Here is a 26,608-nt window from a genome sequence, read left to right on the forward strand (position 1 = left end):
TTCAGCACCAACCCCATATATGCAAGAACGTGTATGTGCTAAATGAGCTATAAAAGCAGATGGTTGTCTGGCGGCATCTGCAGATAGAGAAACCAGAGAGAGCCGCAGAGCAGCTGCAGGAAAGCCCTGTGGGAGTCTACAGCGCCGGCCACCGGTCTCTCCGGGCGAGCCGATGGCACTCTGTAAGGAACAAGCACACTTCTCGGTATGTAAAAAGACTGCAGCTGTGGTGTCGTCACTGAATATGTTTTCAAAAAGCTTTGGCTCGAGAAAGCCTTCGTAGTCTTTATCTAGTGGCTTCTTGTTAAATGGTTTTGTACTGCTTTCTCTAGAAGTCGTCGTGAGTCAGTCAGAGATCACAGAAACTTGCTGTGACATGTTGGTTTCATGTATGATTATGAAACGTGTGCCATAAACTGAGAGTAAGGCGTTTGAAATGGGTTATGGGAAATGTGGGCTCAGCTTCTTCAGCCTCTGGTTTTTCAAAATTATTTTCTTGCAGTGGATTTATTTTGAATAATGAAAATATCTCAAACCACCATGTTTATGTCTTCTAAACAATAATCAAAAATCTGGATGAACATATTTATGTATAAATGTTTGCTCCACATGGCTTTCCTGCATTTCTTTAAAATTCAAAACTATCAAAAGTCCTGAAAGGACCTCAGAAGAATTGATTTATTGTAAATATGCAGATATTTACATATGATATATGCAGCATTTTAGACTTGAAGATTTGTTGGTTTTGGAAGGATTAAGCAACGTAATCCACCAAATAATTTGTGTACACAGCAGCAAATATAAAAAATTAGTTGGGCTACAACTAATATTTAACCTGACAGTTGTTATCACTTCATAAAATGTCAAAATAATAATAATAACAAAGTGAAAGTTCCCACAGCTCTACACGATGTCTGTAAATCTCCAAACGCCAATAATGTAAAAGAGAAAACGACAAGCAAAGTAAATGTCTGGCATTTCCACTCAGCCTAAACAATCACAGATCGACTAATTGATTAAACCTTTCAGCCGCACACTGGGTTCAAACTGAAACAACAGCGGCCTTCATCCTACAGTCAAGAGGAGATTTGTTTAAATTAAATCATAATGGATTTTCATGCCATTAACATGCCCCGTGTTTCCACATCACAACAGCCCTCATTAACATCTCAGCTCCTCCCCTGAGGGCAGCAGTGGGAGGCAGCGGGTGGAGGAGGGTGTGATGGTTGAGAGACGAGTCTTGTTTTTCAGTATGCGCAGCAGGAAGGAGGGGGGGAGACAAAAAGAGGCGAATAGGTGAGAAGAAGCCTGGATTCAGAAGCCGAGCCTGAGCAGGATCCTGCTGCTGTTCTGTAACACGATCAATGACCTTGCATACTGTCAGATCCCGGTTTCCTGCACGCGCTCACTGGCTTTTGTTGCTCTCTCTGCCTCTCACTGTACTCAGCCTCATAAGCTCCAGATCTAATTAAGACTTGTCTCTTTTCCTAGAAGGCTTGGCGGCTGTAATAGTCTCTCCTCCTGTAGCGAAGATGGCACTGTGATTAGATTCAGAGATACGAGAGCAACAGCTGCCAGCTGGATGAAACTTATTGGCCTGAATCGCGTTAGATTCCTCTGATTGGGACCGCGATTGTGTCAAAGCCTCTGAGTTATAAATGTGTGTTCAGAAGTTTTTCTACATTTCCTCAAAGATCAGCCTCAGCAGAGGGGTGGAAGATGTACTCAATCAGTCGAATCATGTTTTTGTAGTATTTTCAGCAAATATACTTAAAGTTTCAAAGCAGTCAAATTACTCGTTGCAAAGCCAAGAGGATCTATTATGGGCATTTCCACCCTCTGCATTTATAGTCTTGGACGCTACTAGAGCAGCTTTGCATGATGTGCAGTTCAAGATAATCCATGTTTTTCCTCATGCAGTCCTTTACTTTATCTACTGTATGAAAAATAACTATTTGTAAAACAGAAGATTTGAATAGCAAGTGGGCGGGGCCAAAAGCCTCATTATTTTGGCTATATGAACGTCCACCACAGTCCTTGATCAGTCAGTTTCAGGAATGTTTTCAAATCTTTTACGAGGTTTGTTAGCACGTGTCTGTGTTGCTCAGTTCTGTAACTTCCTGAAACTACTTAGGTCTCTAGTTTTAAATTTATTCCTTGACATTTTTGGCATTTTTCCGAACACATTGTAACACAGATTCATACTCTATACACTAATACGGTCATCTCAGGCACACAGGACTGACTGTGAGCACAGAGGCCACACCCACCTGCAGTTCAAACCCCCTTGTTTACGAGGGGCAGCCAATCATGAGAAAGTAGACTTGTTTCAGACAGTGGATGAACTGAGCAGTAGGTGTAATGGAGGTCACTGTTTTGGATTTTACATTTTACTGTTTACTCTGAAATATCTGAAAATATGAATCATGAAAAAGAAAAGACAAATATCCGTTTAGTGGAAATAAAAACCACTAATCTGACATCTCAACCAAGATAAGTTCACTGGTATTGGTAGTATAATCTTAATGTTATCTATGTTTTTCTTTGAGAGCAAAACACAATATTTGCCTGCATAGTGTGGTGTGGTGAAATGAAAGTAGCATAAAATATAAGTATATACAGCGGATTTTGACCCTTTTGCCAAAAATCTGCTCGTTTCCAATGAGAGTGTGTGAACGTGGTTTTTGTGCTCGGCTGAACAGATTTCTGATCGCGATGGTATGCATTTAAAATTCGAAGATGAAGCCAAGAGAAGAAATTTTCAACGTGAACTCCCCAAACAGAGAAAAAGCCAGAGAGAAGAAAAGCCTCCCAGCTCTGTGACTGCCCTGCTCACGTGGTTTTTGATTGGTTTCAGTTTGGTATTTGGAGTATGAAGGGTCAGCGTGGGCGACCGCTTGTATGCAGCATGGATAGGAGACTTTTTGGCAGTTGAATTCGTGGCTGTATTGAGCTGAATGACTGTGGTAACCCTGATTGTGCGAGTGTTTGTAGACATCTTAAAGCTAATGGACAGCCAGCACACACACACACGGGGACAGTATTAGAGGTTAGTAGCTGGATTACTTCATTCAGGCTGTGCTGCATTATCACCAGCTCAGCTGTCATTAACTCAGATGTTCCCACAGAGATGAGGCGCAGTGTCCTCCACTGCTCCACTCACACACAAAAACACACAGTGATCCCTCTTTAGGTCAGTTTTAAAGACAGAGGAGTTCGGGCGCTTGGCCGTCAAAAGTGAGTCACTGCTTATTTTTGCTTTTAACATGCCAACACCAACTTTTTATGCTGCAGCTTTGGCAGGCCTAATTACAGTGTGCCGTGTTGATCCTGGAGTTTTTGCCTGTGAACTTTTTATCATCTTTACCCCGGCAGTGACACTGCAAAAAGTGCTTGGTCACGCTGCATGTTGTCCCTGACCTGGATAAATATTTATCTGATTTTCTGAACCTCTTTTGCGGCCAAACTGTAAAACCCTGAGAATTCCCCATAATGACTAATACAAAAATAAAGCAGAGGGAGCTTCCTCTTTTTTCCCAACCAGACCACAGTACAGTGAGGTTAAATGTGCAGGCTGGCGTCACTTAGGGAGACACTTTTGTCATTTAACTGCCCGGCTCATCGCATTTATGTAACGCAGGAGGCCGAGCACTTGTTGGAAGTCTGCCTGCTGTGAGCGGGGTGAATCTCCTCCTTTAACTATTGACTCTGGTCACTTTAAAAGCTCGGAGTGAGCCCCCCCACAGCGACCTGCAGGCTGTTTCTCACTGCGACCTTGCAGCTTTATCTCACCCCCTCAGTGTCAGTCAAGTCAGCTTTGCTCCGCCTTTGGGGAGCTTCAACTGAGCAGCACAATTTGTTGTTGACTTAAAAAATCCTCACAAGATTCTGCAGTTTTCACGGCCATTTTCAGAATCTTGTTTTTTGTTTTTCGCCCACACTCAGCCTTGAATATCTCTTTTTTAAAATTTTGGAGTTGAAAAGAAAAACGAAATTGCCGCTGGGTGCCTCTGAGAGCGGCAGCGGTTTGCTGTTGTTTATGGCAAAGTAGAGGAGGCTGTATTTATAGCTGGGACACTTCAGGCAAATGAAAGCAAATCACATTTGACTCTGCTCTCCAAAGAGGGAAACTGACCATCAATCATTTCAAAATGACATTAGGAAAAAAAAAAAGTCTAACCCTTATCCCTTCAAAAACCATCACTTGACTTCAATAACTCATGATGGCAGAAGAAGGAAAGTTTCTCTGTGCTCATACGTGAACATACCAGGATGAATTTCAGAGGCCAGTCGACTATTTGAGCTGATTAGTTTAGATTTAGTTTCGTATTTACAAAATTGGTGTATCTGTCATAACATTTGAGGAGCTGAAACCAGAAGTTGCTTAAAAATGCACACATTGTTGATTCATTTCCTTTTAATTCGATTGTTTACTTTGGCTTATCCTGGAAACCTTGTAACAATATAAAGTCCTGTATCCAAAACACAAAAATATTGGCATATGTAATGTTAAAAACACACATTAGACAGCTTGTTTTTTCTGTCTGAAGAGAATAATGTATTAGGATCTTTGTTAAATATCATCAAATGCATACACACTAAGTATTTCCTGAATAACGTGTGCGTAAAAGCAGAAGCAGTCTCTGCACAAAAAATTAAAACCATGGTGTCCTCAGATAGGAAAAAAAGCTCAATTTAAGACTCATGTAATACTGCTTCAAATGAAATTTAGGATTAAACACTTCAAAAGTTTCCCTCAGCGTGTTGATGTCGGTATGAAAATGAACAGCGGTGTGTGAATGATATGCTTTTTAATGTGAAAAGGGAAAAAAAAAAACACCTCAGACTAACGTGCAGCCTCATTGTCAAAAAGGAACTGAAAGACGAAGGCTTAAGATCAGCAGTGATGTTTAAAAAACAAAAAAAGGGGGGGAATAAAAGCAAAGTCCTCTGGTAAACACCTCAGTCTTTAGCCGGTGAGTGAGCTGTTAGGCAACCAGCAGTTGGCACGACGCTTTAAATTCCTCCGACACAAACAGAGAGAGGGAGGGAGGCCGAGAGAAGGATCCCCTGGAGGGTGCCAAAGCCAGTTTTAGTGACGTCAGCCGGCCTGCACTGTTGCTCTGTTTGGCCGGGCCCTCCCTTCCTCCTCCCCCCCTCTCCCTGGGCCTTACAGGAATTCCCCTCCTCGTCACATTATTCTGAGGAAACCGCAAGCAACGCCCCGTGCTGCTGCACAGCCACAGCTGATAGGGCGGAAACGCAGGCTTGTGACTGCTTGTGTTGACACAGACTTAAGTATGCACTTGTTGTTCTCTGCAGAGTCTCCTTTTGTCTCCTGAACAAAAGGAGTTCACATCAGCAGCGTCCAGCAAAGAAGTGAGTTTTTGTCCCGTGAAAGAACCCACTCGTCACGCTCTCGGGGATTCTCTGCAGCGTTTCCTGTTTACCCTCTGAGGTCAGAGGTGTGAAGTTTAGCTTTTGTGGGGGGGGGGGGGGGGGTCGGCGAAGGCTTGTGGGACACCTTTCCTCGAGTCTGAGTCGTCAAAGCGAACGGCATAGACAGGAAGCAGTCAGTGAGCTGTCACTCATTCACGGCGCCTCAGTAATCAGCCAAAGTTGGGCATCGGGGCAGTCGAGCCTGAGGGATCCAGAGTGTGTTTGAAAGTTGTTTTTATCTTTGGATGTTGCTGTGACGGGAAGCAGCGCTGCCATCGGGTTTGATGTGCCACACTCTGTGCAGGATTGCAGGAAACACAGCAACAGATTGATGTGTAAGTCTGTGATGAAGTTTCACTTTTTCTTAACTTTGAAATATAAATATGTCATTTCTAATCTGCGCTTAACTGTTTTGCATTTATGCCGAATGAAACCAAGTATTTATCTGACATGTTTGCTATTATTTTGGCTTTTCTCCCCCTCCTCATCATTGTTTTGCCTTTAGTCAAAAAATAGTGAAAACCCTGTACCACAGATTCTGCAAACTGGAGGTGACGTCTCTTTAAAGTGGTTAAAAAAATATTCTGTGGATTTCTTGTCATCTGTTAAGTAAATGATGGCTGTAACGTGCTTGCACCTTTGTGCATTTAGTTTGGTTATTGATAAGCCTCATTTAGCTTCCTGTTGCCACGTGGAGGTATAGTTGGCGAATATGTTTATTTACTTTATTTTTGACAGGTGTGCGTGCGTAGTAAGCATATACACCTCGAACCGGCAGATGCTTGGCTTAGCATAAAGAGCGAAAACAGAAGGAAACGAAGTGAATCCGCATTATCACACCACATTATCACACATTATCCACCGTAAAAACAAGCCATCGCGAAACAAAGAAAAACAGACTGCTGCTCATTCTTCCTCTGCAGGACCAGTAACGTCCTAGAGCCTCTGCTGGCTGCAAATACAATATAGCTTTAGTGAGGATAAGAGGTGGTTCAACCCCAGTACACTGAACCCAAGTTTTCCTCATTGCATTCATCACAGTAATGTTTGTGTTTGTAAGAATGGGTAAATGAACCTTGTAGTTAAAAAGTGCTCAGTGAGAGTAGAAAAGCGCTTTATAAGTACCAGTCCATTTATTATTTACTGCTGACTGTACCAGCATGATTTGGAGAGGACGATACTGGTCCTGTGTGGAACTAACAATTATTTCCAGCTTGTTTTTCCCACTATAATTAGAATTAACCTCATACTAAGATAACTACCTGCTCACTTCAGCTTCAGATTTACTGTCCAGATGTGTGAGAGGTATTCATTTTCTTACTGTCACAACATCATCAAAATATTCTTTCATTTTATTCCTCCTGTTGATGAAATGCTCCCCTGCTCTGAACATTTGCCTGCTAATATTTTGTCCAAAAGTAAATAAATATATAATGCTCGGCATTAGTTATACTAAGTGAGTGTTTATGTCAAATATAAGTCCATAAACAGATGGGAAATCTGCAGTAATAATGACAAAGTAGCTCAAGAACAGCTGCTAAACTAACTAATATTCAGTTTTAATTCATTTCAAGACAAATTTAAGGAAGGATCATATTTGAAAAGCTTAAATTTGAGGTAGTGTGGTCTGCTCTGAGCAAAAAAAATCATAATGAGAATTGAATTAGGTGGGTTGATTGCATTAATCTGAATATTAAATGCCTTAAAGGTCTTTCAAAACCTCAAATTCTTATGGCCCCCCCCGCCTCCTACCTCCTCTCCTCCTCCTTGTTGCTTGTGTGACGCACGGAGCTCACCGTACGTGTGCAAAATTTCTTTTCACGCTGAAGTGACTGAAATGTGCTTCCTGTCCCACACGGCCCATCGAGGCGTCGCTTGACGCCACATCGGCCGTCAGTCGGCAAGCTCAGTAAAGCGGAACCGCCGCAGCGTTGTTTCTTCTGTGTCACAGCCCCTCAGCAGCCAGGGGGAACTCGAGACGCTGACTGGATGCAGTTTGACATGCAGCTTGTTTTTACTTCCAGTTTCTTCTTTTTTTAGACTCCTCAAAGAAAGAAGTGGGTGTTTGTGTACAGTTGAGAGCTCGCTGCTAAATTTCAGTGACTGTTTCACGTCTTATGTGAAACTGTCGGGCTCAAACGGTGACATCAAATCCAAACTGAAAAGTTGCTCACAGTTCAGTTAAGGGTTTTTTAGGGTTTCTTTTTCTCACAGAACAGGAAATGTGTGCTAGAGCTGAAACAATCAGGAATTGATTGATAACAGTTTGATTTGATTTTGAATGATTGAATAAGCATTTTAATATCTTTTCAAATGAATAGTTCAAATTTTACTTCCATATTTAAGAGTTTACATGGTGTCGAACATGAGAAGAGTTTTGTTGTTAGTTGGGGTTTGAGTGCTCTTATTGTGGTAGATCACTGTAGCTGCAGGGGGAAGCTGTTCCAGCTGAGAGAGCTCGGTCGGCGGCGAGAGCCAGACGGGAACTGGGAATACTAAAAGCTGCTGGTCGATGGATCGATGGATAAATAACCCGAGGCGAGCCCGTGCATGTGTTTTTTATGTGACGAATAATATTTTAATACTAATTTAATGCTGATTAACCAAATCGCTGATGGTCCTAACGCTTTCTGCGGCTGATTAAATATTTCTTGATTTCAGCTTCTCAAATGTTAAATGTTTCCCTCGGTGTATTAAATCACTGTAAGCACGGTGTAAAGTATTAAGCTCTGGATGGCTCTAATGGACATTTCTCACTAGTTTCCGATGCTTTCAACCCAACAATTAAGTGACGGATTTAAAACCCAAATGAATCTTTAATAGAAACAAAATGAAATAATTAGTCGCAGTCGTGTGTAAAGTAGTTGTTTCATTGAAATTAAATAGTGGTGTTATATTGAGAGTATGTTATATATAAACAGATTCAGCATATGAACAACAAAGTGGAATTTGAAGGCATAAGACGTGATTTTTGGTACTGGAAGTCTTCTGAATAGGACCGACCAATCAGCTTTGACTGAATGCAGGTGAATAATTTCTACAAACAGACGTTGGCTGAAATAATGTCTTTAATCATTGGGCTTATTCTGATGTTGATTTATCTTTTTTAATTTTATCTGCTTTCATGGTTGGACTGTAAACGATGACAGGAAGTCTTGGCGTGTGCATCAGGCATCCGTTAACCAGATATGTGCTGGCTTCAGCAGCAAAACTTCAGCTGTTACCCCCAAACCTGATTCCACTTTTACTTTAGTGCTAGTACTTCTATTCAAGAACCCTAAGTCTTTGTGTACGGCTCTGCTGTTTTTTTTGTTTGTTTTAAAACTCTGTAAGTTGAATATATTTTGTTTTTTGGTCTGGTTTTGTTTTAGTTCTGACACCTGGTTAAATTTGTGTTTCGATGCAATTTTGACTTCACATTTTGGTTCAAGGGTTCAGGAACAACTTTTCAAGCTTTGACCAACAGGGAAACAAATCTGCAGAGATCCAGAGAAATCACAACTCTGCACGACTCAAATAAATTTCTTTTTAAGATTATTTTTGAGCTTTTTATCTTTTTTGACAGTTTGGCAGCAAAGAGGGAGAGAGTGCATGGTAAGAAATGCAGCAAAGGGCTGCAGGCCGGACTCGACCCCTGGCTGCTGCCCCACAGCCGTAAGTCATACAGGCATCTGCTCAACCAGTGAGCTAAACTGGTGCCTGTATCTGTCAATTCTTTCTATTCGTTTTAAGGAAAGCCCCCGTAGAAACTACCTTGATTTTTTTTTTTCCTAAAGTAAAGATTAGAGGAAATTATTGGAATAAATTAGAAACAAATGATAAATCTGGGATATTAACTGCAGCAGTATCTTAATTTTCTTGGGTAGCTTGTTAATAATTTTTCTACAAAACAAGCTTGACGCCTTCCGTGATTTGCAGCTGCGGGAAGGAACGCATCATTTATCGTGTCTTGGCTTTGCGTTTGGAAGTCTGGTTCTCTCTCGTTTATTTTGGTGCATACAGTTTTTTGGGGGAGAAGGTTTTTAATGCGTGCGTGGACCGAAAAAGATGGAAGAGGATAATATTCACGTTCACGTTCATCTCCGCCCGCACCATTAAAAACCCCTACACATGAACACAAACACGCACTCTTCTACCCACCCGGTAGGTTTCTCGTTATATCAATTTTTCACAAGGGTGCCCACGCGGTCCCAATAATCAGTGGCCTCCAGTCTGCTGCTTCTTCCACCTACAGTTTCCTGCGGAGGCAGCAGTACTGTACCGATAGCGCACCAAACCTCTGTCTTTCTCTGTGTGCAGGAGGGAGGGTGTGATCTATTTTTCATTTGTTGACTAGGTGTTTGCAGCTTCATCACTGTGAGGATGGAGCAATAGCTTTAGCTCTTATTAGCATTATTTTTAGAGGTAACTCAGACAAGTGCACCTCTGTCACTGCATTGTTCAGCTTGTGTGTGTGTGTGTGTGTGTGTGTGTGTGTGTGTGTGTGTGTGTGTGTGTGTGTGTGTTTGCTGCCCTGTGTATAAGATCCTCATCTCTCCTCTCTTGATGGTGATACATTATTAAAAGCTGCCCGCCTGAAGCTCCAGTTGATGCCGGGGTTTTTAAAAGATTTTTTTAACTCTTACCTGCCCTGCTGCTGTCACTTCCACTCAACACGCTGCTCATAAACAACACGGTAAACAGCTCGACTCCTGCCTCCCTTCATCCACATCCCTTCCACCTTGTCGCCCCCGCTTCGTGGGATGTTTAGCAGACAGCAGCTGATCTCCAGGCTGCGGGGGGGGGGGGGGGGGGGGGTGCAGGATGAGGATCAACAACCCTGAACCACTTTTCCAAAAAACTGATGGCGCACTGCGTAAAATGTAAACATGAAGAGAAAATAATGATTTTAAAATATTTATTTTTATGTTAAAAAAAACGTATTTGTTCAGATATAAATGGGGTTTGCAGAAGTAAAAAATGAGAAGGAGTCTCTGCTTTGACTCTGAGGGCAAACAGTCCCAGCAATTAAAACATAGCATTTCTCCAAGTATTATGCAAATAACAGCCACGTATCTGTGGTACGCAATATAACTGAAGGAGTCAGAAAATCAGAAGAAATCTCTGTAAGGGACAAGTCCGTGCAAGCACTGGGACGGCTTTACGTTTGTAACCTGATTCTGCGGCTCACTCAAAAACCAGTAACACAGTCTGTTTCTGGATCTTTTCCTTGTTATTTGTTTTATTTGCATAGTAAACTTTTACTTTGCATGTGTGGATGCAGCAGCACAGTTGACCTCCCTGTGCCCCGGTGCAGGCACCGTTAATGCTAAAGGGTTCTCTGCTATTCAGATGAGGTTTGGTTTGTTTGTTTTTTTCCATAAAATGACTTACTTATTACAGCAAGACATTTTACATACATCACAGCATCTGTATTAAGAGTTTATGTCCAGCCCGTAGCCCAGACCCACTGAAAACATTTATTAGAAAAAAAAATAGAGCAAAGGAGGCAGTGAGATATTAAATAGTCAACATTTTGCATCTAGATGACTAAAAGCATTTACCTTTATGAACTACATTCATCTACATTCAAACAATCGAGTCCAGTCTTTAAAATTTTGTAAAATTCGTTTGTTATGAAATATTTCTACTTTATCATAAAAATAGGCTTATTTTTAAGTTAGTGTTCACCTGAGGCAGATCATTTTTAAAATGTATATACAAAAATAAAATTATATACATTTATATAATATATGTATATTTATAATACATTTATAACACATGCATTCAGTACATTACTTTCTTTTAAATTTCCTAATTTTAAAAAAAGATATATATCTCGTAGCCTTGCACTCAACGATCCTAGTAGTCTATCCCACTTGGGGCTTGCTACCCAATCTCAGGTGGGAGTGATGATATCTCCCCCCTGACCTGTCGTCCTGGCTCCCCCTTGCCATAGCATGTGTGTGCAGTAGGCTCACCTGGGGGGGGTCTAGCCTTAGGACCCTTACTGGATACAGATGCCCCAGGTGGGAATCAATTTTGCGACGCTCTAGAGGCGTGTAGTCTTACCACTATGCTATCCAGCTGCTATATATATATAGTCCAATGATTAAAGACTGAAATTTGCTTAAATTTTTGGAAACCTCAAATATTTAACTGGTGTATCAATATTAACGTGCCAATAACCATAATTAAAATAATCAGTCCTAAAAAGAATGAAACGTATTGCACACGCAGTATCACGCTATGCAGTTGAAAGGTTTATTTTCAAAGACCTGACTTAACGTCAACAGAGGAAACTGAACCTTCTTCAAGTATAAACTAAGAATCCGTCCAGAAATTTGATCTCAGAAATCAAGCAGAAAAACACTTTAAAGAAATTTTAACCCGCATTAGATTTTAGATTCGATTTTTGTCCCGAGCCTTTATGCTCTCTCCCTCTTCATCGGTGTTAGGTGTTCCCATCATTCTCTCTGTGTCTGTGCTTTTGTGTTGATTAGATTTGATAAAGTGAGAGGGAGCTAATGCGAGGAAGGGAGCGGGAGTGGCAGTCACCTCGCGCTGAGCTGACTGATGATGATGATTGACTGCAGGGTAATGGGACACTCTCAGTGCGATTGGGGATTCCTCTGCTCTTCCTCATCTTTTGTTCGGTCACTCAGGAAGCACAAGCTGTACTTCCTTCGAGTCGTTTCAGTCTCAGTTCTGCATTCAGATTGGTTCACCCTGCTCGAGACCGCCGGCAGGCTGTTTTCACGGGTGTGTCCGCGATGATAAAGAATGTGTCACGCACTGATGACAACCCTTATGGACACTTATTGCACCGGTCAGCTGCTGAGGACAGCAAAAACTCAGTTTCTCCTCTGGAGGAGACAAAGATAAGATCGACAGACTGCCTTTAAAGGTGACGGCGAGTTCTGCACAGCTCATGCATCTGCCAGCTGTTGTTATGAGTATTGTACGAGGGGTTGCCCATGTTTAATAATAGCATCATTGTCAAATGAAGCCATTCAGGAAGCAATCAGGATTCTGTAGAAGAGAAAATATTGTTGCCTGTACATCTGTCATTTAAACTATAATTACATAAAAGAACAAACCGGGCGTTTATCAGAGTTGAAATGGTTCCCTATTTGGCTGCAGACGGCTTTATTTCCTACAGCTGGTGCAACTGGCATGATTTCAGCCTTTCTGTCTATTAATCCTGCTCTAATCAGAGGGAACCAAATTAAAAGACTGTAAGGAGAAGCTACGTACAGCACAGCTGAAATACTAATTTCATTAATCTGCTAAGTACTTTGTTGATTAATCTTTTTTTGCAAGTAAAGTAATAGTAATTAAAAAAAGATGTTTATGTTGCCAATTTTTCCTTAAAAACAGTTCAGGAACCCATATTGTTGGAATTGGTATCAAATGAGACACAACTGAGAGCAGATTTCTAAATATTTTATGAGGAAATAAAAAGTAAATTGTGGATTTTGTCCGTTATCTAATCAATTAAAGGACAGAGAAGCTTTGATTTCTACCGTATATGCCTGTTTTATCTCTCACTTAGTGCTGACAATCCTTTAATAATTTTTGCCAATAAATTGATTTCTTGGCCCCCTGAGCCACATGTGAAACTGCCAGATTTCTTTTAAAAGCTGCTCAAGACAAACAAAAGCAGGAACATTATCTAAACAGCAAATGTCTTACCCACAGTTACCTGAATAGGTTCAATGCTTTAGTGCTGTTTCGAAGCAGGACTGCAATAAATTGTTTTTATTCTCAGTCAATCTACTGTTTCTTTTAAATTTTTATTAATTTATGAATTCATTTACCTTTTTTTATATTATTTAGTTAATGATCTGTAAACAAAGCAGAGAAAACCAGCTGGAGGAAGGGAATGTGGAGTACCATATATTCCTTAATAAATGACTTCATTATGCATAAATGATCAGTGTGCTTTATTTGCTAATTAGCGTATGGTTGCTCAACTAATTATCACCATCGATTGCCCATTTTTACAGAGTTGGAAAATGTCCTCGTCTGTGAGTGAGCGCATGCATCAGCTAGTGTGAGGGTGTCTTTGATGGGTGTTTGATGGTAGCGTGTGAGTGAGTGTTTGCACAGAGCCGGGTGGGTACGGCAGGCTGGTGGAGGTGCTCGAGTTACATAATCCCAAACTCCCTCCCGCGCAGTGACAGCGAAGAGGGGGGCAGCTGCCGAATCCCATCTTGTCATCTCCGCTCTCCTTCTCCTCTTCCTCTCCTCTTTCCCGTTTGATCCAGCAATAAGCGCCCGCTGTCCTCCTGCTTCCTGCTATCATCCACACATCAGCTTCAGGCACTTCAGTCCACCTATCTGGATCGAACTATCACGGACACGACACCACCCTTTTCCACAGAATTTGTTCTAATTTAGTACCTCAGACGTGATTAAAAAGACGGCTCAAACTATGGTCCAGCAGCAGTTTTCGGGCTTCTCGTTGGTGTGCTGGTGTAGTGTCGCGCATACTGATGACACCTCAAACCCCTCGCAGATGCTGTTTTTGTGAAAAACAATTATCCCCCTCCCCACACGCACACATCTTTGATGCTATAACAGGGGAAGCTGAAGCCAAACTGTTGGGGCCATCTGAAACACGTGAATTCTGTGCATATGGCTGCCATGAAACGCTGCCACAGTGCTGTCGATGGCCGCCATTTGGCTCAGCGAGGCCCAGCAGGGAAGGCTGTTGAGTAAAATATGAATTTTTACAAGCTGGCAGTGACGAGAGGAGGGTGTATGAGCCTGGTGGTTATTTGTTGGCCAACAGGCAGAGGGACTCTCAGCGGGGATCCAGTGCCAGGGAGATGCAGTTGTGATGCTGCTCGATGTAGGGTGAAATGTAATATTATTATTATCCATTAGGAGGGTGGGGATCTAGTTTGACATAGGTTGTTTTTTTTTAGAAGTTTAGATCATGTTTAGATCTGCAGCTCATCTGTTTGGATGGGCTTCCCCTCCTACCCAACACTCCTCCCCCCCACCATAAGTGTAAGGTTGTAAACTCACATCAGGTGGGCGCTGGTATCGAAAGGTGTGAACGTTTTCTTTGCCGTTACGTCATCTTCGCCCTGGGGGTAACGGTAATCATATTTCCTAGTCATCGTAGACAGCACAGAGAGAGGAGTGGGCTGGAAGATGTCAAGCGGGGGGGGGGCATTAAAGATTTGTGGTTGTCATGACAGCAACCATAGAGGAGATTGACTCCCTCAGCCTAATTGACATGCACCCGCCCACTCAGGCCTCTCCCAGCCTGATCATATCCTGAGATATCACGTTTTATAGATCAAAGATCAGGAGTCGGCACCCTCGAGACTGAGGGCGAACTTCCATCTGCGTTTCGCTGCTGTCCTGTTGTTTTATTTGTAGGAGAACAGAACAACCTGTACATCTCTTTACAGTCATCAGCTGCACATCAGACTCCTTTGTGATTTAAGTAAGACAAAGTATTACCACTGCATGTTTAAGTTGCATATCGATCCATGGTCCACTAAATTATTAAAGCCTCTTGCTTACAGTACAGTCTACTTAAGCTCACCAAACTCCCAGGGCAGCAGCCCAATGTGCTTTGTAAGGGCGATGATCATTTTTTTTGCGTTTAATGGTTAGAAGGAGCCAAAAGAATTGGAGTATGTACAGCACAGTGTTTTTAAAAAGCAGTTCAAGGATCCTACAAATAGTTTTTCTTCCCTTCTATGCTCTGTTTAAAACCACACTTGTAAGCAGTTGTGCTATAAGTGGCTCTGTCTGACTTTAATGTCCTCAAACTGTGTTGTTTTTTTTGTTTTTCTCGCTTCCTTCAAATTTTGTGGTCATGTTACACAATGCAGCGCTCTGCTTTTCATCACCACTAACATTTTGTATGGATTCCTTTGTGCTGTTTTTCCTGCGGTTATGGTACAATTACACCAATTTTTTCTTTTAGATGGCACTGGGATGGTCGCAAAGCTCCGAGGTGAAACATGTAGCCCTCACCCACACTACCTCAGCAACCCCAGCAGCCATAATGAGGCAAATATGAGCAACCCCATAATAATTCCCTGCTTGTTTAATAATTCGGGCGCTCTGAGTAGAATATTTTTCTCGTCCTTATTGAGGGTAGTGCTACCTCGCCCCTTTCCACTCACCCACGCTGGGGTTTCCTGATCTTTTCCACGCTCCAGAGCTCGACTTCATGGGTGTCATTCAGCGCGAGGGGGTCGTGTTTGCGGCTTGTTATGTAAGAAGAAGAATATGCTCTATGATAGCTTACACTGCGCTCTCCTAACATACACAACCACTAATAAGATTTTTGGTGGGCAGTAATCACTTACGCCCTTCTTTGCCAGCGCGCTCTAATACGAGACATATGTATATCACGCTGTGTAGACTATGAAGCATATGCTCTCTGAAGTCTACCTTGGAACCTCCCGACCACTAAAATAAGCATTTTATTATCTCAAATTGGTTTGCAGCAGCACAGATATTTACACAAGGAAGCCGTGAGGGTGAGCCGTGGTAGCCATGACTCTGAGGGAAGCTTCGGGATCCTCTCTGTTTGGAGAAATACCGTGCCGCCTTCGTTGCCAGGAAGACACAGCAGTTCCTTTGCCTTTGGATGCCAAGGGTGTTCACGTGGTCATTTATATGTAAACAAATGCGTACCTCTGTCTTTGCTCTCTCTCTATCTACCATTTTGTTAAAGATGTGCAGATAAACAAACGCTCTACCCTCTCCTCGTGTGCCTCGGTTGCTGTGTTTCTGCTGGCAGGGTGCCTTTGTTTTGCTCTACAGCAGCGCAGGGGTGGGGACGCATTATGTAATTCGCGGCGTGTGCCTGGGATATAGAGAGGGAGAGAGACTGAGAAGGGTGTGACTATAGTAACACAAACACACAGAGATGATGACATAATCCCTGACCTCCTCTGTGGCCTGCTTGTGTCCTCCCCTCTGAGTATTCCCGGCATTGGACTGTAAATTTGGGAACCACAGAGGAACATCCTCTTTCACTCTCCATTAACATTTGTGCAAAATTACTCCCACCGGTCCTCAAGGACTCCGCTTGCACTCTAATGTCAGAAGCAGGGCATAGAAGTCTTTGTGGGTTTGTTTTTCCATCCAGTTTCCATGGATGGTCTGGGAAGGCACGGACATGCTACAGTAGTGGCCAGGCTCTGGTATTGTGTGTTGCATGCAGAATTTTACATTTTGCTTATAGAAGCCTGCAAAAAAAAGTCAAATTACTGCAGTATGAAGGAAGCAAAGCTGTCAAAACAGCTCAGAATATGTTTTGCATAATAGAAAGTGAGGAAAAGAAGAAAGAGCTGCTAATGGTCCATCAGATTTCCTGAAAGTAATGACTTTGCACTTGCATTTTTCATATGCATTTTTTTATTGTTATGGTTTTAATGAATAAATATGTCTGCCTGTTGCTTAAACTTGGAGAAGAAGTCAGAGTTTTGAACATAAATTAGAAATAATGAGTGCTGGACACGTACTTTCATATTCTGTATCCTTCCTCACTCCCACAGCCAGTGGCAGTGACCTGCAGGAGCAGGAAACCAGACGATTTAACTCATCTCTTTGCCTCTATTCCACTGTGTATAACCCACTCACGCCACAACGAGCCAGTCTATATAATTAATATTGATTACAGTACTGCGTCACCTCCCACACATCCATATGGGTCATACAAAAACAGGTTCTTAACCTGCTGGATGTGGGTGATATGCTGTGACATATAGAAGAGCTGAATTGAATACTCTCGTGCCCCCCGAGGGGCGTAAACTGCAGTTAAATATGCAAATTGATCTGTGGGTTAGAGCGCACACTGTGATAATGACAACGAACCCACCTTATAGACTTGTTTGCAAACTTAATCTGTGTATCAAACACCCTTGTACTGCTCTTTTTTTCTGTAAGTGGGTGTGCCTGCATGATTGTGTTTTTGTGTGTGCCCCCCTTCATATGATTACAGTAGTTTCCATAATGGAATAGTGCACTCTCTCTGCTATGGAAGAATGTCTGTTTTTCATTTGAAAGACCTTCATCCTGCTGCAGCCGTGTGGGAAGCATCCCCAGAATCATTAGTTCATTCTGCACTGCCTCGACTGTCGAGCGCGCTGCTCTGTGCTGAAAATGGTTTCTGTTCTTGTGTTGCAGATAAAATCGAGGAGGCACAGAAAGAGCTTAAAGACCCCAAAGGCTCACAGAAAGGTAAGAGATCTCTTATCAAAACTTGCAATTTCCAGAGAACTGCGAGGAAAGCTTTCTCTTTCATTTTTAATGTAGAATATCTTCTCTTTCACCACCTCAGGGTTTAAAGTGAATTAAATAAGTAATTTAACTTAAAATAAAGCACAAGCAAAAAGCGCAAAATAAATGCAAAATCACTGATGTGGAAAGGAAAGATTATTATTATATCGGTCACATCAGTGAGGCACGGCAAGCACATTTCACCCAGAGGAAATCCAAAGTGCTTCAGGGTACGCGGGCAAAAACACTAAAAAAAAAATTATAATAAAAAAGTAAAAACAACAGTGATTTACTGTTATTAATATGAATAAATCCTGCATTAAAACAGGCAGACTCATTAAGGTTTTTATGGTAATAAAGTGCTTGAACTCGTGTTTATTGTAAGGGGTACAGCTAATGTTAGAAAGGCTTGCAAACCTGATATTATAAGTACTGTATTTAAAGGTAAAAAGAGAGCAGAGGTAACTGCCCTTATAAACATCATGTGTGGGTTTTTTATTTTATTTTAGTGAAGACTGTTGATGCATTTATCATGTCTTCTGAGCATGAAAGCAGATATTAGTGGCAGATGTTTATGTGGTTGCACAAAAATGTCCCATTTAAATTTTAAGGTTTTCTTTAAAAGCAATTAGATATTTAACTACCAAGTACTGTAGAGCTGTTGATGCTTCCAGGTTGGTGTGAACTTGTAATTTCTACCTGGTCTCCAGTGAAATGTGTGATTTATACTTCTGCAGTGAATCTATGTAGAGCCTACGACGTAGCCTTTCACAGGTGTGTGACGCTGTTGCCAAATTCAGCCCCTAAACCACGATAGGCTGCCAGTGATCTGGTGGATGGAGTTTATTTATTTTTTTGTTCACGATCCATTCATAATCATGTGATAATGCTGCAGTTAAATTGAAATTTAAAAAAATATATAAATTATTATTATCCGTCTCCTCTAAAGATGAACCTGGCAATTAAATTGGAGAATTGCGTCATTTACTAATCAGAAGATCAGGGTTTGATCCACAGCTCCTCTAGCCCTCCGTGTTGATTTTCTTTGGGCAAGATGGTGTTAGAGCGTGTACGTAAAGGGTAAAAAGGGCTCAACGGCAAAGAAGAGTGCGCTGTGTGCGCCTAAGAGGACGTTAAGTGCTCAGTAAGAGTAGAAAAGCACTATATAAGGACCAGTGCATTTACCATTTAATGTTTCCTTTGTTTTGATCTGTGTGCATAAATTCTCAGTAATCTTTCCATTATGCCCTGACTGAACACATGAACAGTTTCTTTGATAAGTGGACTGTTGTGTAACTACATTGAAATAGAAAAGCCAGTTTGACCAAGCTGTGCCTGAGAATCAGCCTGCTGTGCATTTTCCTTTTAATGACACTCAACCTTTGAATGAATCATCCACTGTAAATGGGATTGGGTGGTGATTCTAAACAGGGTATAAATATCTCAGTCCACCTCTTAAAGTACAGCAGGTAGTTTTATCACTGCCAGCAAGTCAAAGGGTAATCCCTTTGGCAACCTGCCTTATGAAGAAGTATGTCAATTGCCCTTGGTCTAGATAACTAAAGGATCGCCTTTATTTTACATTAAATATATTATTTTAATGCAGTTACAGGAACATAAGAGTGTTTAGAAATGAGGAGAAGGTTAACAAAAAGGGCTTCTTTTATCTCAGTGACTGTTAATGATGGAAAACTTGTGGTGAAGTCATGTCCCTTTTTTGAGAACTGGTTTGTGTAGTTTGGATGAATAAATATCGCCTTTCTCATGTCTTTTAGCTACAGTTTGTACAAAGATTGTTTTTAAGCATCAATTAGAAAAGGTTATTTTAAAAAAACAGGGTTTGTTCAGAAGACCTTGTTATATTGATTGCACGGCAGTTTTAAAGCCTCTGTAGTTGCATGGTTGCGTGGAGAATGGATTTAGTTATGTAAAGGGAAGCCCTTGAAAGAACCCTGAAGTCATCTTGGGAAATACCTACACAGGCCAGGAAACTGTGACAGGCTGTGAGACTGCTACTCTTGTGCAACATGCCCATGAAAACACTTGCCTCAGTCATTATTATGGGACACCATTGCATGGGTGTGCCCTTTTTAAAACAGTGCACCTATTATTATAAGAATGCAGCTCAGTAAGCATGCAGATGTACTTTGTTATACGCTAGTTATTTGCACCATTTTCTGATCAGCCGAGCCTTCATAGGTCAACATTTCTTATCAACAAGGGCAAGAAATGACTGTTACTTGCATAATAAAGCGTGGGTCTCTGTGGTATTAGTCACACAGCTAACGAGTGCGAGGGCGAAGTATCTTCACTGTAGTATACGTCTATCATTATCTAAATAAAACAAATTATCGATAAGCTGATGGAAAACAAAGTAGGCTGCAGAGAAGGCTTCCACAACTGGAATGTTGAAGCTCTCAAAAAGCTGTTTAATACATATTTTTATATATAACAACCACAAATGTTATGTATTCGTTTTACAGTTGGATTAAAATGATAATACATGTAAATGATTATCTTGCTATGTAACTGTGCAGTATGATCCAGAATAGTGTCACTAAATTTGTCACTGGAGATAACACAGCTTATATAGTACAGAATTAATAGTAAAAGTAGTTAATTTATTTAAATAGTGGGAAATAAAGCAAAAACAGAACAGTCAGTAATTTTAATAGACTGCAGTCTACATGTTTTATTGTTTCCAGTTGGAAGATGGTGCCGGTATTTATATTATTGTCATATTGAGATCAAAGTGTGTTTCAAACATTCTTCATGTGCAATAAAGGGGTAAAACAGAAGCACTGTAGTGCGTGAGCTGTTGATCTTTTTCTTTTCCTGTGTGCATTTTTGTTTTAGTTTCATGTAACAAGAAGAGTTAGTTAGTTAGTTAGTTATACGAAAAATATGATTTTCAAAATGGCATTAGAGTTATTTCCTGTGTCCAATAGAGATTACATTTAAACTCATTTTATAAGCCAAGGTTGTCAGCAGTAGAAGTTAATTTTTTCAATAATGTCGTTTGTGCTAACTCTTTGTGGTAGCACTGGAAGAGAGGAGATGAAGGAAATGGTTATTATACCACCTTAATTATTGTTGTCTCTGTCTCCACAGGGCTATCTGACAGCAGTCGAAGAAATGCGGACAGCATAAAGGGTCTTAAGAGGAAGAAGGTTGTTGCAGAGAATCAGCTAAAGAAAATTCCAAAATCTCCAGTAAAGAAGCCCCTGCAGTCAAAAACATCTGCTGAATCTGCTCTCCGAGGATCTTCGTCCAAGGAAACTCCGCATTCTTGCTCCTCCTCCTCCAACAGTCCTTCCCACAATCTTTCAACATCGCCCAGTGGAGAAAGTGACCAAAAGTATGCTCAACCAGTTGCAGCGTCCCCTGACAAGGGGTCATTTTCTGCTGAAGCTGAAAGGCTGAAGCAGGAAAAATCATCTTCTAGGCCACCATCGCTTGAGCTCACAGCTGGTGAGGAGGACACTCTGATTACTGCTAAAGGAACTCTAAAGCCTAAAGAAAGCAAAAGCCAAGACTCCAGCTTTGACGGAGATCCTTACGCCAACAGCGCTCCACTTGATGTTCTACTTAAGGCCATGGAGCCTGATTTTAGCACACTGGCTGAGAGGAAAGCCTCGATGCAGGTCACAGCCATCGGTAAAGCCAGTGGTGAAATCACAGCAATGCCAGGTGTCAATGTTGGTCTCCAGACCCAACCTTCCCATATGCAGACCTATTATATTGACAAACAGGGCAATGTCATTGGCATTGCAGCGCCAATACAGGGAAATCTACAAACAGCTCCACAGGGTACCGCTTCCCTTGCTACACCGCATTTTATGCCCGTTGCTTCCAATCCAGAAAATCCTAGCTTGCACATAAACTTTAATGCAGGACCATCTACTATAACTCATGCTCCTGTTCCCTCTGGCTCAAGTGCTTTGCCACAAAGCCAACCACCAGTTGTGCACACGTGCCAGTCCCTCTCAGCCAGTGTTCCCAGCAGTATTCAGGTCCCAGTTACACCAGGCAGCAACCAAGTTCAGATGACCACTGTTATGACCTTTGGTGCTGAACAGGTTTCCAAGGACCAAAAGCCTAAAAAACCAGGAAAGTATGTTTGTGAATACTGCAACCGGGCATGTGCAAAACCCAGTGTGCTGCTCAAACACATCAGGTCTCACACAGGAGAAAGGCCATATCCCTGTGTTACTTGTGGCTTCTCATTCAAAACCAAGAGCAACTTGTACAAGCACAAGAAATCACATGCTCATGCCATAAAACTGGGTCTCATTGCACGCTCCGAATCAGGAGGTGGATCGCTATCTCAAGAGTCTGACAAAACCACAGGAACACATTCAGAGGCAGAGGAGAGTGGAGACAGCGATGAGGAAGGTAGCACTGCTGACTTAGACCCCGACTCGTCACAGAGCAGCGTGGCTGCTTTGTCTGAAAACAGTTTACAGAGTGCAGGTGGAACACAAGCCAACCATGGGGAAGTGGACTTATCCGGTGTTTCTGACTCAGTCAAATCATCCCCAGCTCAGAGAGCTCACGAGCCTAAAGTAACAGCTGCACTCCCAAAAGTTGTTGTGTACCCAGTTAATGTCTCCCCCCTGAGGGCGGATAGTCCAAGAGTTACAGGAGCAGCACCTGAGCAAGCTGCTGCACAACGACAACGAGACTTCCAGACTGCCAGTCTGAGATCGAATATCACAGTCTTGTCATCTCTGAAAGGGGTGGATGGTGCAAATCCCTTACTAGAAACCGTCAGTGAAGATGAAGACCAACACTGCAAGTCTCCACTGTTAAGTGGGCATGCTCAGCTTCAGCGGCAACAAGCAACAGACTTTTCTCAGCAGCAACAGCCTAAGTGTCTACTTAGTCCACGTAGTTTGGGAAGCACTGATTCAGGTTACTTCTCACGTTCTGAAAGTGCTGATCAGGCCATGAGTCCACCCAGTCCATTTGTAAAGATAACTCCACCAGTAGATGTTGATATTGCCAAGAACACTCTTCCTAATGTCCCTCCTGTGGTTGCCTCAGTCATGCATGTAGCACATGAGCAGAGACCAAGGGCGATAGACGGACAAATGCGTCCACGATTAGAAGCCAGTGCACGCTCTTTAGAAGAACGAATTACAAAGTTGATATCTGATAATGAGATAGTAGTTGACAACAAGCAGCTGGACAGTGTAAAGCCAAGGAGGACCTCTCTTTCAAGGAGAGGTAGCATAGACTCCCCGAAGTCATACATATTTAAAGACTCTTTTCAGTTTGATCTTAAACCAATGGGAAGAAGGTCAAGTTCCAGCTCAGACATCCCCAAATCTCCATTCACTCCCACAGATAAATCAAAGCCAGTATTTCTTCTTTCTGTACCCCCCCAATACCCACCGATGGATTGTTTGCCAATAACAAGGAGCAACTCTATGCCTACTACACCAGGACACACTGCTCTTCCCCTTAATGTTGCTGCTGTCCCCCATCCTTTGCGCAGCAGCCAGTCATGTGATGACAAAATTAGTGCACTAAATGACGATGTATTTTCATCAGCTCCATCAACACCAAATCCTGCAATGCATTCTCGTACCTTGGTGAGACAAATAGCAGTAGAGGACTTTTCCCACAATGAGAGACATGGCCTCCCCTCTGTTCGCTCCATGGATGAGGGCTATATTGGACAAAGCAATTCTGCCGAGCACATGCAAAGAAGCAGGTCTTTTGAACACAGTCAGGAAAGAAACAGAAAACCTCAACAGACTAAAGGCACGATGTATGAGTGTGAAACGTGTCGTAACCGGTACAGAAAGTTAGAGAACTTTGAAACTCACAAGAAATTCTACTGCTCTGAACTTCATGGTCCAAAAAACAAACCAATGGCTGCCAAAGAAACTGACCAAGATGTTTTTCATGTTAATTTACAGCAGCCCATAGCAGGAGCAACCACAACTGGGCCAGGGGTACTTGATCAACAGACATCATTCAGGAAGAGGAGGAAAATGAAAAGTGTTGGTGATGAGGATGATCAGTCTCCAACTGATACTAGTGCACCTTGCTCTGTTAGTTTTGAGCTACCAGCAGTTCTGGCAAACAGGAATTTTCCTCACCATGCTGTAATAGTAGATATACAACCCAAAATCAACCAGCCAAAGCTACCTCAGATACAGCTTGTAGCAAGAGGCATTAATTCTCCAGATTCCAGACTTTCGCCAATACGAGAGACCCAGATCAGTACCCCTGCTAAAGGAGACTTGCAAAGGCAAGGCAGCGGCACTTCAGTCATCAGACACACCAACTCTCTCAGCAGACCCAATTCCTTTGAGACAGAGTCTATTGACAGGATCTCTCCTGTTGATAGCATGGAGAAGGATCCCCTGAACAAACCCAAATCAGATGTGACATCTGGTGTCTTAGCTGATGGTTACCATGAAACCATATCAAAACCTAAGAGCACGGATTATGGAAAACAAAGAAAGGAGCAGTGCACTGATAGGACAGTGGCACCAGTTGGTGAACACTCTACTCCTATCCATCAGTCCCGCCTTGTTCGTCAAAATAACATTCAAGTTCCTGAGATTTTAGTCACAGTGGAACCAGACAGAGAACATGAAACACAGACTGCTGAACCAGCAGATAAACCTGCAGATCAGTTCAGCTGGCCTCAGAGAAGTGAGAGTTTGTCAAAGCTGCCAGCAGAGAAACTTCCCCCTAAGAAGAAAAGAATTCGTCTGGCTCAAATGGATCATTCATCGGGTGAATCCAGTTTTGAATCGAGCCTCTCACGAAGCCTCAGCAGGGACAGCAGTCTTTCTCGCGGCTCCAGCATCTCAGCCTCTTTTGACAGAGATGAGCCATCTAGATCGGAGAGTCCTTCTCGAGGAGAGTGCGTTGGTAAAATTCCAGAGACTCAGTGTTTGCCAACAGCTTTCAACACCCTTGGTGTGCCTGGAATGATGAGGCGTGCCGCATCTGAACAGATCACATGTACTCAACCCTCTGTGGAGATTTCATGTGACTACCGCAGCAAATCCTTTGACTCTGGCAATGTATCTCCAAGTAGATCTCTGTCACCTGCTGGACAGCCAAAAAGTGGACAACTCTCCCAACTTTCCCAGGTGCCACTAATTGAAAGGAGACGGGGGCCATTAGTTCGGCAGATGTCTTTAAAAATTGGACCTGAAAGTCAGCAACCTGTTAGGAAAGCTGCCGCACCTTTAGATAAACCTCTCATTGGAAATGTTAGCTCTTTCACTCAGAACAGACCCCAGCAGATTCACATTACTAGCAGGCGCACAGTGCCTCAGCCCTTTGTCCTGCACACAGAAGAACCACCACTGCAAAAGAATGAGCAAATGGTGCAGAGCATTAATTTGGGTAGCCCAACTCAGCAGCCTCAAGTCCATGGCCTTCCACATCCTTGGCACCAAACATCAAGGGTTCAAATTTGCCAAAAGATACAAAAACCACTAAACCAGATCTTGGTTTGTCGAGAGAACATCCAAAACAAACCAGCTGACACAGAAGAAAAAAAACATTTTGTGCCCAAATACCAACTACAGTGTCCAGCTCTGAGAACAGGCCAAACCTTTTCCTTCTCTGGCACACAGGGAGCTCAGATAGCCCTGCCAGTTTTAACAATACCAATTGCCAATCCGATTTTGAGCATTTCAAAATCATCTGATGTAATCCAAAATTTGTATGTAGCTCAACCCAGTCAACAGGCTGCAGACAGTAAAACACAGACGGTTGTCTTGTCGGGTGAACAGCGAAGAGAATCATTTGATCAAACCCAAGGAAGTGCTGTACCGCTGCCACAGATCTTGATAACTCACGAGCAGATCCACCCTGCTCACTCTGTGCCCACTAAAAATAGCCTGTCGTCGACTCCCAGTGTGGAAAGTGATTTTCGTGTTGTAACAACTGCAAAGAAAGATAGGACTCAAGCTCAGACAGGAGGCCCTCATAACCGCACTGTAGAACAAACTCCTCTTGGGTCTTTACATTGCACGCAGAAACTGGCATCAGTAACACTATGCCCGCAGCAGGAACCCACTGCATCAAGCAAACGAATGTTGTCACCTGCAAACAGCTTGGACATCTACATGGAAAAGCACCAAAAACGAGCTAAAGATGAGCATGGTGTGGCCTGCCTCACCGATGGACGATCAGTCAATTATCTTAATTCCAAGATGTCGGAGGTGACCCGGCAACGGAAGCTGACACTCGTTAGGCAGGTGTGCACAACTGAACCAGTGGACAGTCCCATTGAGACGGAGGCCCCACCTCTGCCCCAGGTTAAGTCAGATGGGGAGAAGGACTCAGAGGCTACTGATGATGTTAAACCTATGTCACCTGATGGTGCTGGGATAGAAAAAGATACAATAACTGTTATTCATGAAGAGACAGGCCCTATCCTGAATACTACACTTGGTAGCCAGGGTACCTCCATGCCAGCCAACAACAATCTGAAGCCTCAAGAAAAAGCTGAGGAACAGAGGTGGACTCCAGCCAAATCCCCAATTAGGCCCTCCAGTTTCCACGGTGGTCAAGTGAAATTGACCACATCTGTGTCTGTGGTTAACACAAAAGACAGCCACCGCCTGTCTTTCCCCAGCCTGAAGACCACCACCACTTTCACATGGTGTTTTTTGATGAAAAGGAAACCTCTCCATGTTCAACAGACCGACCTGAAGACTTCAGCATACGCTACCTGGACAGCCAAACCCAACAACCCTAACCCACTGGGGTTGCCTACCAAGGTGGTCATGTCTTTGTTTGACTCCAAGCAGAGCTCCAAGAAAATACACTACACATCAGCCATAAAAACAAGTGGGAAATCGGACATCTTGTCTTACTCAGGCAAGCTGAAGGATGTCATGCCCAGGGTAAGACTAACTTTCTGCAAAGTCTGAAATATCATAATGTT

General features: G+C 42.6%; 1 protein-coding gene across 2 annotated transcripts in view; it reads left to right on the plus strand.

Moving 5' to 3' along the window:
- Positions 1–26,608, plus strand: part of hivep1 (HIVEP zinc finger 1) — a 66,498-nt gene that overhangs the window by 35,552 nt on the left and 4,338 nt on the right. The window contains exons 1-3 of one of the 2 annotated variants that reach the window (XM_084920239.1): positions 5,522–5,774; positions 17,587–17,640; positions 20,791–26,567. In XM_084920239.1, the coding sequence (XP_084776365.1) occupies positions 5,771–5,774; positions 17,587–17,640; positions 20,791–26,567 (5,835 nt within the window). In that variant the 5' untranslated portion in view covers positions 5,522–5,770. Of the gene's footprint in view, positions 1–5,521; positions 5,775–17,586; positions 17,641–20,790; positions 26,568–26,608 lie in introns of those variants that run through there. The other variant, XM_084920238.1, reaches the window with a different exon arrangement.

The sequence above is a fragment of the Perissodus microlepis genome, chromosome 22 (genome assembly GCF_051167445.1).
Source record: "Perissodus microlepis isolate ML-2025 ecotype Zambia chromosome 22, ASM5116744v1, whole genome shotgun sequence".
In the NCBI taxonomy this organism is placed as follows: Eukaryota; Metazoa; Chordata; class Actinopteri; order Cichliformes; family Cichlidae; genus Perissodus; species Perissodus microlepis.